Source organism: Entelurus aequoreus, linkage group LG25 (assembly GCF_033978785.1).
Source record: "Entelurus aequoreus isolate RoL-2023_Sb linkage group LG25, RoL_Eaeq_v1.1, whole genome shotgun sequence".
NCBI classification, from domain to species: Eukaryota; Metazoa; Chordata; class Actinopteri; order Syngnathiformes; family Syngnathidae; genus Entelurus; species Entelurus aequoreus.
The window spans coordinates 18847677-18860363 of NC_084755.1; the positions used below are offsets into that span (position 1 = coordinate 18847677).

General features: G+C 41.7%; 1 protein-coding gene across 2 annotated transcripts in view; it reads right to left on the bottom strand.

Moving 5' to 3' along the window:
• Nucleotides 1-2531: 2531 nt before the first annotated feature.
• Nucleotides 2532-12687, bottom strand: part of crebbpb (CREB binding protein b) — a 77529-nt gene continuing 67373 nt past the window's right edge. For both annotated transcript variants that reach the window (XM_062036760.1, XM_062036759.1), the window contains exons 21-32: nucleotides 11599-11679; nucleotides 11455-11511; nucleotides 9256-9333; nucleotides 9092-9159; nucleotides 8839-8989; nucleotides 8597-8743; nucleotides 8405-8518; nucleotides 8154-8319; nucleotides 7646-7813; nucleotides 7361-7522; nucleotides 5873-6154; nucleotides 2532-5791 (exon numbers count right to left, since the gene is read on the bottom strand). In XM_062036760.1, the coding sequence (XP_061892744.1) occupies nucleotides 3461-5791; nucleotides 5873-6154; nucleotides 7361-7522; nucleotides 7646-7813; nucleotides 8154-8319; nucleotides 8405-8518; nucleotides 8597-8743; nucleotides 8839-8989; nucleotides 9092-9159; nucleotides 9256-9333; nucleotides 11455-11511; nucleotides 11599-11679 (3805 nt within the window). In that variant the 3' untranslated portion in view covers nucleotides 2532-3460. The remainder of the gene's footprint in view (nucleotides 5792-5872; nucleotides 6155-7360; nucleotides 7523-7645; nucleotides 7814-8153; nucleotides 8320-8404; nucleotides 8519-8596; nucleotides 8744-8838; nucleotides 8990-9091; nucleotides 9160-9255; nucleotides 9334-11454; nucleotides 11512-11598; nucleotides 11680-12687) is intronic.

Sequence of the window (12687 nt, forward strand, 5' to 3'; positions counted from 1 at the left end):
CATCCAAGTGCCTGATTTAAAATGGCGTCGGTCAGCTTCGTAAATGTGACTGATAAAACGCTGATTGATAAAATGTTAAGATTATTTTTTTCGATTGTGTATGTAGCAATGTAGTGTAATTATTTTAAATGTAGAATTATTTTTAATTACGAATATTTTTTACATGATGAATTGCCAAGGTCAAATTGTGGTCAAATAACTCGAAGGGGATAAGATACACCTTTCCAAAGACTCCTTTAACTACATTTGGCTGTGTTTTTTATCATCATATTTGTTGTGTTGCTCAATTGTACATGATCTTTCCTAAGAGGGTTGTTTTCATGTTAAATTAAAAATAATAATAATTTCCAATACTTTTCACAGATGTACGATACACTGCCAGTTACTCACTGGAGCAATTCACTTTGCCAAAAGTATTTGGCCACCTGCCTTGACTCACATATGAACTTGAAGTGCCATCCCATTCCTAACCCATCCATCCATCCATCCATCTTCTTCCGCTTATCCCAGGTCGGGTCGCGGGGGCAGCAGCCTAAGCAGGGAAGCCCAGACTTCCCTCTCCCCATCCACTTCGTCCATCTCTTCCCGAGGGATCCCGAGGAGTTCCCAGGCCAGCCGGGAGACATAGTCTTCCCAACGTGTCCTGGGTCTTCCCCGTGGCCTCTTACCGGTCGGACGTGCCCTAAACATCTCCCTAGGGAGGCGTTCGGGTGGCATCCTGACCAGATGCCCGAACCACCTCATCTGGCTGTTCTCGATGTGGAGGAGTAGCGGCTTTACTTTGAGCTCCTCCCGGATGGCAGAGCTTCTCACCCTATTTCTAAGAAAGAGCCCCGCCACCCGGCGGAGGAAACTCATTTCGGCCGCTTGTACCCGAGATCTTGTCCTTTCGGTCATAACCCAAAGCTCATGACCATTCCTAACCCGTAGGGTTCAATGTGATGTCGGTCCACCTTTTGCAGATATTACAGCTTCAACTCTTCTGGGAAGGCTGTCCACAAGGTTGCGGAGTGTGTTTAAAGGAATTTTCGACCGTTCTTCCAAAAGCACATTGGTGAGGTCACACACTGATGTTGGTCGAGAAGGCCTGGCTCTCAGTCTCCGTTCTAATTCATCCCAAAGGTGTTCTATCGGGTTCAGGTCAGGACTCTGTGCAGGCCAGTCAAGTTCATCCACACCAGACTGTCATCCATGTCTTTATGGACTTTGCTTTGTGCACTGGTGCATAGTCATGTTGGAAGAGGAAGGGGCCCGCTCCAAACTGTTCCCACAAGGTTGGGAGCCTGGAAATGTCCAAAATGTTTTGGTATCCTGGAGGATTCAAAGTTCCTTTCACTGGAACTGAGGGGCCAAGCCCAACTCCTGAAAAACAACCCCACACCATAATTCCTACTCCACCAAATTTCACACTCGGCACAAAGCAGTCTGAAATGTACCGTTCTCCTGGCAACCTCCAAACCCAGACTCGTCCATCAGATTGCCAGATGGAAAAGCGTGATTCATCACTCCAGAGAACCCGTCCCCACTGCTCTAGAGTCCAGTGGTGACGTGCTTTACACCACTGCATCCGACGCTTCGCATTGGACTAGGTTATGTATGGCTTAGATTCAGCTGCCCGGCCATGGAAACCCATTCCATGACGCTCTCTGCGTACTGTATGTGGGCTAATTGGAAGGTCACATGAAGTTTGGAGCTCTGTAGCAACTGACTGTGAAGAATGTCGGCGACCTCTTTGCACTATGCGCTTCCGCTGATCCCTCTTTTGTCAGTTTACGTGGCCTACCACTTGGTGGCGGAGTTGCTGTTGTTCCCAAACTCTTCTATTTTCTTATAATAAAGCCGACAGTTGACTTTGGAATATTTAGAAGCGAGGAAATTTCACGAATGGTATGACAGTTCCATGCTAGAAATCACTGAGCTCCTAAAAGCTGCCCATTCTTTCACAAATGTTTGTAGAAACAGTCTCCATCCCTAAGTGCTTGTTGTTTTACATCTGTGGCCAGGCCAAGTGATTAGGACACCTGATTCTGACCATTTGGATGGGTGGCCAAATACTTTTGGCAATATAGTGTATTTTCAAAGCCAGAGGACATGAAAGTCTTTTTTTTTTTTTTTAACTTTTCTCAAATCTGTTCAACATCAACCCTAAACAAAAAAAGCCCAAACCAAATAGCAAATGTTTATTTTAACCCTTTGGGGGTATTTTGAACAATTGACGTCATTGTTGACATGACACACGTGCCTAAAATTAGTGATATTCTTTATTTAAATTTGACATTTGATCAGAAAGCCTTCAAAAGGGTAAAAAAACCAAAACAAAGTGAAGATAATTGATACATTTATGGTAAATTCAAAAGAATCCAATGTTTTATCGACTTTAAAAACTTCAGACTTTTATGTCCTCTTTGCTTTAAAGATAATTAAAATTGAATTAATGTCCACAGAGGGTTGCAATGTTTTTTGACCTAGAGAATCTGGTAAAATACATCATGAATAAAAGTGTCAGTCAAAACAGGACCAAGATTCTGTGGCACACAGGTTTATTAAACAATATGGTATATAAGTACGAAATGAGCCATTTTGAACCAGTTTGTACAGTGATTTCTTTCTTATTTTCAGCATATTTACAGTGCCGTTGAGCTGCATGACAGAGAACAGTTCCTCATCAATTCAAGTTTAATGTAAGATAGAAAATGATGCGCAGAACTTATAACACAAATCAGCAGTTGAACAAGTTCATTTCTCACCACAGGCAAAAGGAGAACAGGACTTGGAGAGAATGTATCCGGACTGAAAGAGAGACAAAAGTGATTATTTGTACATATGCAAGACAAATGCCGAGCCTAGGCCAGTACAAAAAGAACATACTGGCATGGGGGAAAACTCGACAAGCTTCAATGCAGGTTTCTTTTAACGCCTGCGTGTTGTGTTTGTATGTGTGCAATAGTTCCTAGAGCTAAACAAATACTTTAATCTTCCGTAGATTCTGCAAGCAGGAAGGAAAATTAAGGCTTTCCCAAAGGCAGGCAGTCCTTTTGAAAAATGGCATGTTAGAATAAATTAGCCTGGAACAAGAGCAACTGAGCAATAGGTGAACCTGGCAAGAAAAACATAATCCCAGTTTTATCTTTACAGTCGGTCAACACAAATAAAATACTTATTTGCAAAGATACAAAAAAATAAGAAAAGACAAATAAAATGAAACAAGATATTTTTTGTTTTGGGAAGTTTTTGTTTAAAAAATACCAATACCAGAGCATAACAAATGCAAATCAAGTTTAAACAACACAAAGACCACAGCAAAATTTGCATGGCTGGTCCAAACCAAAAAAATATCCTTTGTGTCTTCTTTGCAACAGTGACTGGTAAATCACTGTGTGTTGGAATAAAAAGCAGTCCCTTGGTTAGCAGAAGGTTCACAGTTTGTAGGCCCTATTGTTTTGCCAAGACCTTTCTTCTGCTACAATCCTTCAACAAATTTCTCCAGCGTATCTCCCGTAGGGTCCCCCACCATGCCCATGTCAGTACTTAACCCCCCTCGGTTTGGTGTGTTAAGCTGTGGGAGCATGGCGCTGTGCTCTGGTGTTCCCATATGTCCCTGCTCCATTGGGCCTGACATAGGTCCTCCCAGGCTGGGATGAGGGGAGCTTGAGAGAAGGGCACCATGCTGGGGTGAGGGCTGAGGCTGCATCCGTGGAGATGGACTGGAATGCGGCGGCTGCTGCTGCGAAGGCGGCCGAGGCGACTGGACCGGGGCTGGCGAACGTTGGTTGCTCAAGGAGTTTCCCATCGGTTGGCCAGGTAAGTGAGCACTGCCCTGTGCTTGGCCAGGCAGCATGTGTGGCTGAGGGCTCATGGAATTAGCTTGCATTGGAGACGCCATCTGCTGTTTTAACATCTGCTGTTGCTGTAGCATCCGCTGTTGCAGCAGGTTCTGGGTCCCGTCCATGCCCATGCCACCTTGGCCCATTTGGGAAGAGGGAGGAAGCTGGCCCATAGACACACCTCCTTGCATAGCCATCTGCTGCTGCATGCGGAGCTGGGAGTAGCTCGCTGGCCCTGGCTGCTGCTGGGAGAACGGACCATGCTGCTGAGACATGCCTGCCTGTTGCTGTTGCTGCAGCTGTTGCTGCTGCTGCTGCTGCTGCGCCTGTTGCTGCATCCTGAGCAGCTGCTGTCTGCGGTAAAGCTGAGGATTCCCGTTTTGAGCCACATTCATCATTTGGCCTTGGGGTCCCATGGGGGCCATGCTCTGCAGACCCACCTGCTGTGGAGGTTGCTGCTGGGGGGGAATGCCAGGTCTCTGCACCTGCATCATAGCTTGCAATCCTGCCGTAGATCCCTGCATGGCTTGATGGTTTTGCTGCTGCGATGGCTGCTGCTGTGGCTGGTTAGCCTGATATTTCGCTGTCCTCTGTTTAATGAAAGCAGCCATGAGCTGGGGGTTTGACTTGAGGATGTTCAGGACCTGCTGCTGCTGCTGGGGAGAGCTGGGAGATCTGAGGGTGCGTCGTAACTCCTGCAAAGCGTTGGGCGCGATGTTGGCAGGCATACCCCGGGGCATGTTCTGCTGCTGTGGTGTCATGCCCTGCTGCGAGGGCCCCTGGGGTGGCATGACTCCAGGCATCTGGAGTCCCTGTTGCTGGGGCAACATTGGCCTCTGCATGAGCTGACTTTGCTGAGGCATGGGACCTCCCTGGGCCTGCTGAGCGGCCATGACCCCTTGTTGTGGAGGGACCTGCTGCGGATGGCCCTGGGGTTTCTGCATTGCACCCTGCATTCCAGGACCCCACTGGCCTTGCTGCATGGCCTGCATCACCTGAGGCCCCCGCGGCCCTTGCATCATCTGCATCTGACTTTGCATGGATCCCATCATGCGCGGGTGGTTCATAGGCATCCCATTCATGGGGTAATTTTGTTGTTGTTGTTGTTGCTGCTGCTGCTGCTGCTGCTTTGCCTTAGCTACCTTCTCAATCTGTTTGGCCACTTTCAGCGCCGCCAGCAGGGGCTGCTGTTGCTGATGCTGCGGCTGCTGCTGCTGTACCATCTGAGGCAGAGGCTGCTGTTGATGTGGTAAGCTGGGCAATGGAGACTGTTGCTGATGAAGCGGGGACGACTGCGGCCCTGGTTTGCCCTGTGGAATCGGTGTTGGGGGCTGGCTGATGCGACCATTGTTGGGGAAGACTTGGACAACATTGGCATGGTTGGGCGGCGGTGGCTGTTGCTGTTGTTGGGGCTGAATAGGCATGGGTTGTGGGGTCTGCGGCGTGTTCGGTTGCTGCACAGAGTTTGGAGTGTCTGGGGCAGATGACGTAGGTGGAGATGGCATGGGCATACCCCTTCCAGCCATACTGGCCATTCTGCGTCGCATCAATTGAGCCTGCTGGAGTCGATGCTGTAGTTGCTGCTGACGGAGTTTGTGCTTGATGTTGAGACAGAAGGGAACAGGACACTTGTTCTCTTGACAGTGCTTGGCGTGGTAGCAACACAAAGCGATAAGCTGCTTGCACACAGGGCAGCCACCATTAGTTTTGCGCTTGCAGCCCTTAGTGTGTTGAACCACCCTTTTCATCTTCTGACATGACGGGAGGGAGCAGTTGGCATTGCGGCACTGGCAGGCGTGGACGAGGGACTGAATGCAGCGTTGGATGCTGAGACGTCGGCTTTCCTGGGGGCTTTTGGAGGCCTCTGCATTCTGGCCGTTGCTGTCATCATCTAAACCTAAGCCCCATTTCACCATCTTGTGTTCATGGCCCTTCGCATTATAGCAGTTGATGCATAGGTCATAGTCCTGTGACAGGAAAACAAGACAACGTTTAGATCAGAAATCAAACTTGTACATTTCAAACCTTTCCTTAAAAAGGTTCCCTACCTCACAAACAGTGCAGTGCCAGCGTGTCTCCACATGGTGCTTGCACTCGTTGCAGGTGTAAACAAAGCGATCCTGGCCCTGGTTGTGCAGCTCCACCAGCATGCACATGGTGCTCCACTTGCATCGTCTTAACGAGCTGAACTCCCAGTGCTTATCTCTGGCCAGAGTCAGGAAGGCGTCACGGCCATCCATCAGGTCACAAGACAACAAAGGGTCAGGGTCCATGATGGGTGGCAGGGTGTTAATGACTGGCCCAGAATAAAAGTGGATGACAAAAAAGACCTGGTGGGAGAAGAAAATACTTTTAGGGATTTAACAACTAAGGATAATTATAGATTTGGACTGTACATTATAGTCTGAATAATAATCACAGCTTCACAATTATTATGCGTCGATTGGCACGGTGTGGCTCTGTTGCAGAAGGCAGGGTTCACCCTGGACAAGTGGCCAACTCATATAGACACGCATTCACACTCACATTCACACATTCAGGCCAATTTAGTGTTGACAATCAGACAATCCCCAAGTGCATGTCTTTTTGTTAATAATAAATACATTATTGATATTTATATTGATAATATGTAATTAAAATGTACTTTATTGAGGGGAAATGTCATGTGAGTAATAAAACAAGTGGTATTGTCATCAACGGTCATCCATGCCTATTTTCAATAATGTATTTTATGCTGCGTTAACTGGAATGCACATAATCAGATCCCATCTGTTATTCTACAAGCTCCTGATGTTATGTTAGTTTTACACTTGCTATATTCACTTAAAACGCCTATACTTTATTCAACACAGACAGAAAGAAACAATCTAGCGGTAAATTGTGACTGAATGAAAGGTGTACCTGTTGCTGTTTGTTTACATTGAACTGACTCAACGCTAAGCTACTGATTGTAAATGACTTGCTTATATTTATATTTTTACCGACCCAATTCTTCATTAAGTAACTTGCCACTAACATAATTTACCTCATATTATGTATTTTGGGCATGTAAAGCTGGGTGATGATCCCGCAAATGCTGTACCATATTAAACGCACTAGACCCTTTAGCTGCAACTTTCTTTTGCTAGTTTAAGCAAACAAGAAAGCCATGGTCTTCTGTGACTCCCTGGTAATTTTTTAAGTACGCAAAATCTTTGCAAAGTTTGCTGCTTTGTCCTGCTGCCCTTTTTAAGATACCGTTAATGTAGTATGCTACTAGACATATTAGTGTCTCTCGATATGTGCATAAAAGTGTGTGTGCGCCGCTGGTGTAACTTTGTTTTTATTCCGTGCAGAGTGTGCCGAAAATAACGTACTAACTTTATGTCTGTTTTATAGCGAGTGAAGGGGACTGAAACACACAGTGTAGTAGAGCCTTTGTGATTAAACAACCTTGATGTTTTTAATCACAGTTAATAGTAAAACCTGTTAATTGTTGCTTCGCTAATGACAACAACAAATCAACATGTAAAATAGACATTATGAGTATGGCGCACCTCCTTATGCTTTTCCATGGTGGCGTAGAGCTTTTGGGACAGATCATTGGCCACATTGGGCATCCCGGGTTTTTTCTTGTTGGCACGGCTGATGCTGCTCTTATTCTTGTTGGTCTTCTTGTTATTCTTCTTTTTGGCATTCTTGCTGTCAGCTTGGGCTCCCTTGAAATGTATGCACATGAATAAAAACGGCACAGCAAGCATGAGAAGTTCATGCAAAGAAGGACTACAAAAATGTCTGTTGAAAGGACTGTTCTGACCAGTCCCCATCATATCTTCACTCACCTCTGGCGTCTCACAGGAGGCCGTGTTCTCCTCCTTCTTCCTCTCCTCCTCTTCCTGCTCCAGCTCTTTGATGCTCTCCTCCAGCACATTAGGCCAAAAGTCCCCTTCAAAGTACGGCAACTCGTTCGCACTGGTCAACCTGTCTTCTGTTGCTTGCTTGAAAATGTCCTAAAGGCAGACACAAAGAATATGCATCAAATAGTAACAAAATGCTGGCAAGTTTAACAGAAATGTTTACAGACAGAAACAATTCAAATAGTGCAGCCATATAAATCAAACAGCCACTACTAAAGGACATTCATATTCAAAAGCAATGTATAATACTCAAAAATTCATATTTAATAATAGGCATTTACAAACCCCCCAAAAAATTAGTATGTTATTCGTAAGTTAGTAACCCTTTACTCTTAGACTTCACACCTTTTCACTCAGAAAACCACATGACTAAAAAAAAAAATTCGCAAAATGGTGGAAGAGGAGTTTCTTCACAAAGACATAATTTGCCGACCTTGAAGTCGTGTAGGATTCTCTCAGCAAAAGCCTTTTCCAGCATCTTTTTGTACCACTCTTGGAGCCTCTTGGGTTTGGGGATTTTCTGGTCCGCAGGATGGCAGTGGAAAATGTAGTCGTCTCCCTCACTGGGAGGGCAGGCCCAGATGTGACCCATCACATACCTGAAGAGGATCCATTGTGTTTTTTAGATTTAAATTGCTCCACAGTCAAATTAAATAATGTATGATGATCTATATTTTTACATACCCCAGTTTCTTAACATACTCCAAGTATCCTATTAAGATCTCATGGTAAACTGCAGTCCTGAGCAAGCGTGGCTTGAAGAAGTGAATACTGTCGAGGTATGATATATAAACCCGCCTACAGGACAAAATATAAAGACTTTTACAGAAAGATGCCTTGAGACAAATATTTGAATTATTTGTTGCTTTGCTTTACCTTGTATTTGGAAAAGGACAATCTGAGCCATACTCCTGGACATGCATGCCAAAGAAACAGACATCCACCCCATCGATTTCTTCAAATGCAAAAAGTGCTTTGGTTCTATAAGGGAAGCTCTCCACCATCTCACCCGAGTCCACAAACCTGAGGAGCACAAAAGCAAAACTAACGTGTCAAAAAAAATCTCAATCATAATCCACACAGATAAAATGGCTCAAAGCACTGAAACAGGAAAATACCTGGACTTCATTCCAGGCTTAACCTCCACTGTTTTGTCAGAGCTGGCAACAACTCGTACAAACACCTCACCAGCCTCTGGGTGGTTCTTTCTTTTCAAGTACTTATTTACTCTGTCCTCAATGTATGTCCCCAACCTCGTAGACTGCAGCCCTACACACGAAACAAATTCATTTTTAATAAATCTAACTAACATTTCGACTTCTGTCCATCAGTAGATCTCTTTTAGGTGTTTCACGTCGACATTCAACTTACTTTTGGCTGAAAATCTGTTTTCCTTTTTTGTTTTCCCAGCCCTCTTCAGGCAGTTGTCACAGATAAAGCTAAAGGGCAGAAAAGATATCAAAGCGTGTTAAGAAAGACATTTCTGTGGTAGGGTTGATTAAGTTTATTTTTGTTGTGGCCAGGTTGAGACTCACCCCGACGGCCAAATGACGTCGTAGTGTAGCACGCAGATCTGATGCATCTTGCGTCCACAGTCTTTACATTCTACAAACCTGCAAGGAAACACATTTGTAATAACAATGTTTCAATCTTATAAAGGGATTCACAAATCAACGCCAGCATCAGACGATCAGACACGGTACAGGTAGTAGAGATCGGCGATATGGCCTAAAATCTATTATATACAAAACCCAAAACCAGTGAAGTTTGCACGTTGTGTAAATAGTAAAAATAAATAAAAAATACAATGATTATTTTCTCAAAACTATTGTTAATTTAATGTTAATAGCTAGTTACTTTCTGTTGTAACACGATTCTTGTAACACTTCTGTTAAAATATAATAGGAACATTTACTTCTATTGTTTGGATACTTTACATTAGCTTTGGGCGGTACTAAAAAATGTGGGTATGCATCTGATACCAAGTAGTTTTTCATACCGATTCTGATACTAATACTTCAAATCAGGGGTATCAAACGTACAGCCTGCAGGCCGCATCAGGCCAGGGAAAAGGTTTTATCTAGCCCGCAAGATGAGTTTGCAAAATATACAAATGAGCTGACATTTTTTAATTAAAGAAACTGCTGTTCTAAATGTGTCCACTGGATGTCGCAATAGCAATTCTTTGTATTCCCAGCCGTTTTAAGATAGGAGAATAGAGGCAACACTTCCGAGATTGGACACTACGTACATACACTGCTTATTAGTGATACCATTACAAAATTTGGACTGTTACGTTCATGCCTTGATTGTGAAATATGTTGTTGGTAATGTAACCTGTGACTTTTCTACCCCCAGCCCCCTTCCAAAAAAATGCTGTTGATAATCTGTACATTTTGTGTTGTACTTATTAGTGCATGGGGAAACATTTTCTGAGCGCACATAAATATGCTGAAATAATATGTACCCCTTCTAACTTCTTGTGAGTATTGAAATGACTCCAAATTCATGAGTTTTGTTGTAGATGATGCTCCATATAAGTATACATATACATAAATATACATATAAATATACATATATATATATATACATATATATATACATATATATATATATATAAATATATATATATACATATATATATATATATATATATATATATAAATATATATATATATATATATATATATATATATATATATATATATATATATCTATATATACATATATATATATCTATATATATATATCTATATATATATATATATATATATATATAAATATATATATGTATATATATATATATATATATATATATATATATATATATGTATATGTATATGTATATATATATATATATATATATATATATATATATATATATGTATATGTATATGTATATGTATATATATATATATATATATATATATATATATATATATATATATATATATATATATATATATATATATATATATATATATATATATAATTATTAACATATGATTTCCTTCATGTGGCTCCTGAACTAAAATGAATTTGACACCCCTGCTTCAAATGTTCAACATCATTGAATGATTCAAGTTTTGATCACAATTATAATAAGACAAAACACATAATGGCAGTGAAATATTTAAATTATTTCCTTTATTAGCAAATTAAAGTCAATAGTACAAAATAACTAAACAGAAGCAAAACATTTTTATTTAAATGCTTAGTTTTTTTCCCCCCACTGCAAGTCCTTAGTCCAAGAACGTACTGAGTTTGTAAACAATAACATAAAAACGCCTAAAAATTTATTTTGTGATAACAAAAAATAATCTGATCACTGTTTTATCGACCACATACCGAAACAAAACTGGGTCTCGTTACTGTTGATATTTGTATCAACCTGCCCACCCCTGTTTACACTTTAGAGCTCTAGCTTAGCTGTTACCATGGCTTCTTGTATCCTCCTATGGTGTGTAGTGTAGCATGTTTACCCATTTCTCGTCCTCCAGCAAAAATGACACTATTAAAAAACATAATTTATTTTTTGCCACAAAGGCGAGGATTAGTTAGCCACCATCTCCCTAGCGAAAACACTACTTTGTGTTGAGGACGCGGTCGTTCACTTGTCAAATGTGCGGAATCCAATGTGTCATCAACATTCTTTAAAATTATATAATGCTTGTCAGACAAATGTATATTATGTATATCGTATAAATCACCCAATATTAATAAGTAGTACTCACGGTTCAGGGTCCAACATGTCATTTTTCTTCTTTTCAAACTGTTCTTTGGATATCATTCTAAATAAAAAAAGGAACATTAACAAAAAAAATCATGTAGACTTACTCTTATTTAAAGAACTCCTGGATGTGTTTCTTGTAACTTACGTCTGCGACTGTGCTGGGTCATCCCCAAGGGTCACACTGTTACCCTGGATCTCGTTGAAGCACTTTTCACAGAAGTGATACCTGTTAATGACAAGGTCATATTTGGGTTAACTGCAACCAGCGCATACACACTGACAACACAAGCAGCAGAATGGAGATTTAATTAGCGCGCACTGGGCATGTGTGGATGATTGTTTATGATTTGGTCATCAGGACTAAAATGCTATATTACTATTATAATGGGAGCTTCTACTATGAAGACACCCGAGTTTAACTGCAAGCTGAATATAAAAAAAAACATGTTTTACACACATAACATGCACTAGGTATAATGTATGATGTTGACATTACAAGGAGAAATAATAACAATTTACTGAATATTGATGTTTATTTGGAAAGGGCAGTCCATATTAATGAACATACAATAAAATGCCGTAATCTATTAACACAAATACGACTGTATATACGACGGACACTGCCCTCCAAAATAGTCTCTCTATTTTTGATGAAATAACATTAGAGGAATTATTACAGCGTGTAAGTGGGATAAAACAAACAACATGTTTACTTGACCCACTTCCTGGGAAACTTATCAAGGAACTGTTTGTATTATTAGGTCCATCAGTGTTAAATATTATAAACTTATCACTTTCCTCCGGCACTGTTCCCCTAGCATTCAAAAAAGCGGTTATTCATCCTCTGCTCAAAAGACCTAACCTCGATCCTGACCTCATGGTAAACTACCGACCGGTCTCCCACCTTCCGTTTATTTCTAAAATTCTCGAAAAAATTGTTGCACAGCAGCTAAATGAACACTTAGTGACTAACAATCTCTGTGAACCTTTTCAATCCGGTTTCAGGGCAAATCACTCTACGGAGACAGCCCTCGCAAAAATGACTAATGATCTATTGCTAACGATGGATTCTGATGCGTCATCTATGTTGCTGCTTCTTGATCTTAGCGCCGCTTTCGATACCGTCGATCATAATATTTTATTAGAGCGTATCAAAACACGTATTGGTATGTCAGACTTAGCCTTGTCTTGGTTTAACTCTTATCTTACTGACAGGATGCAGTGCGTCTCCCAT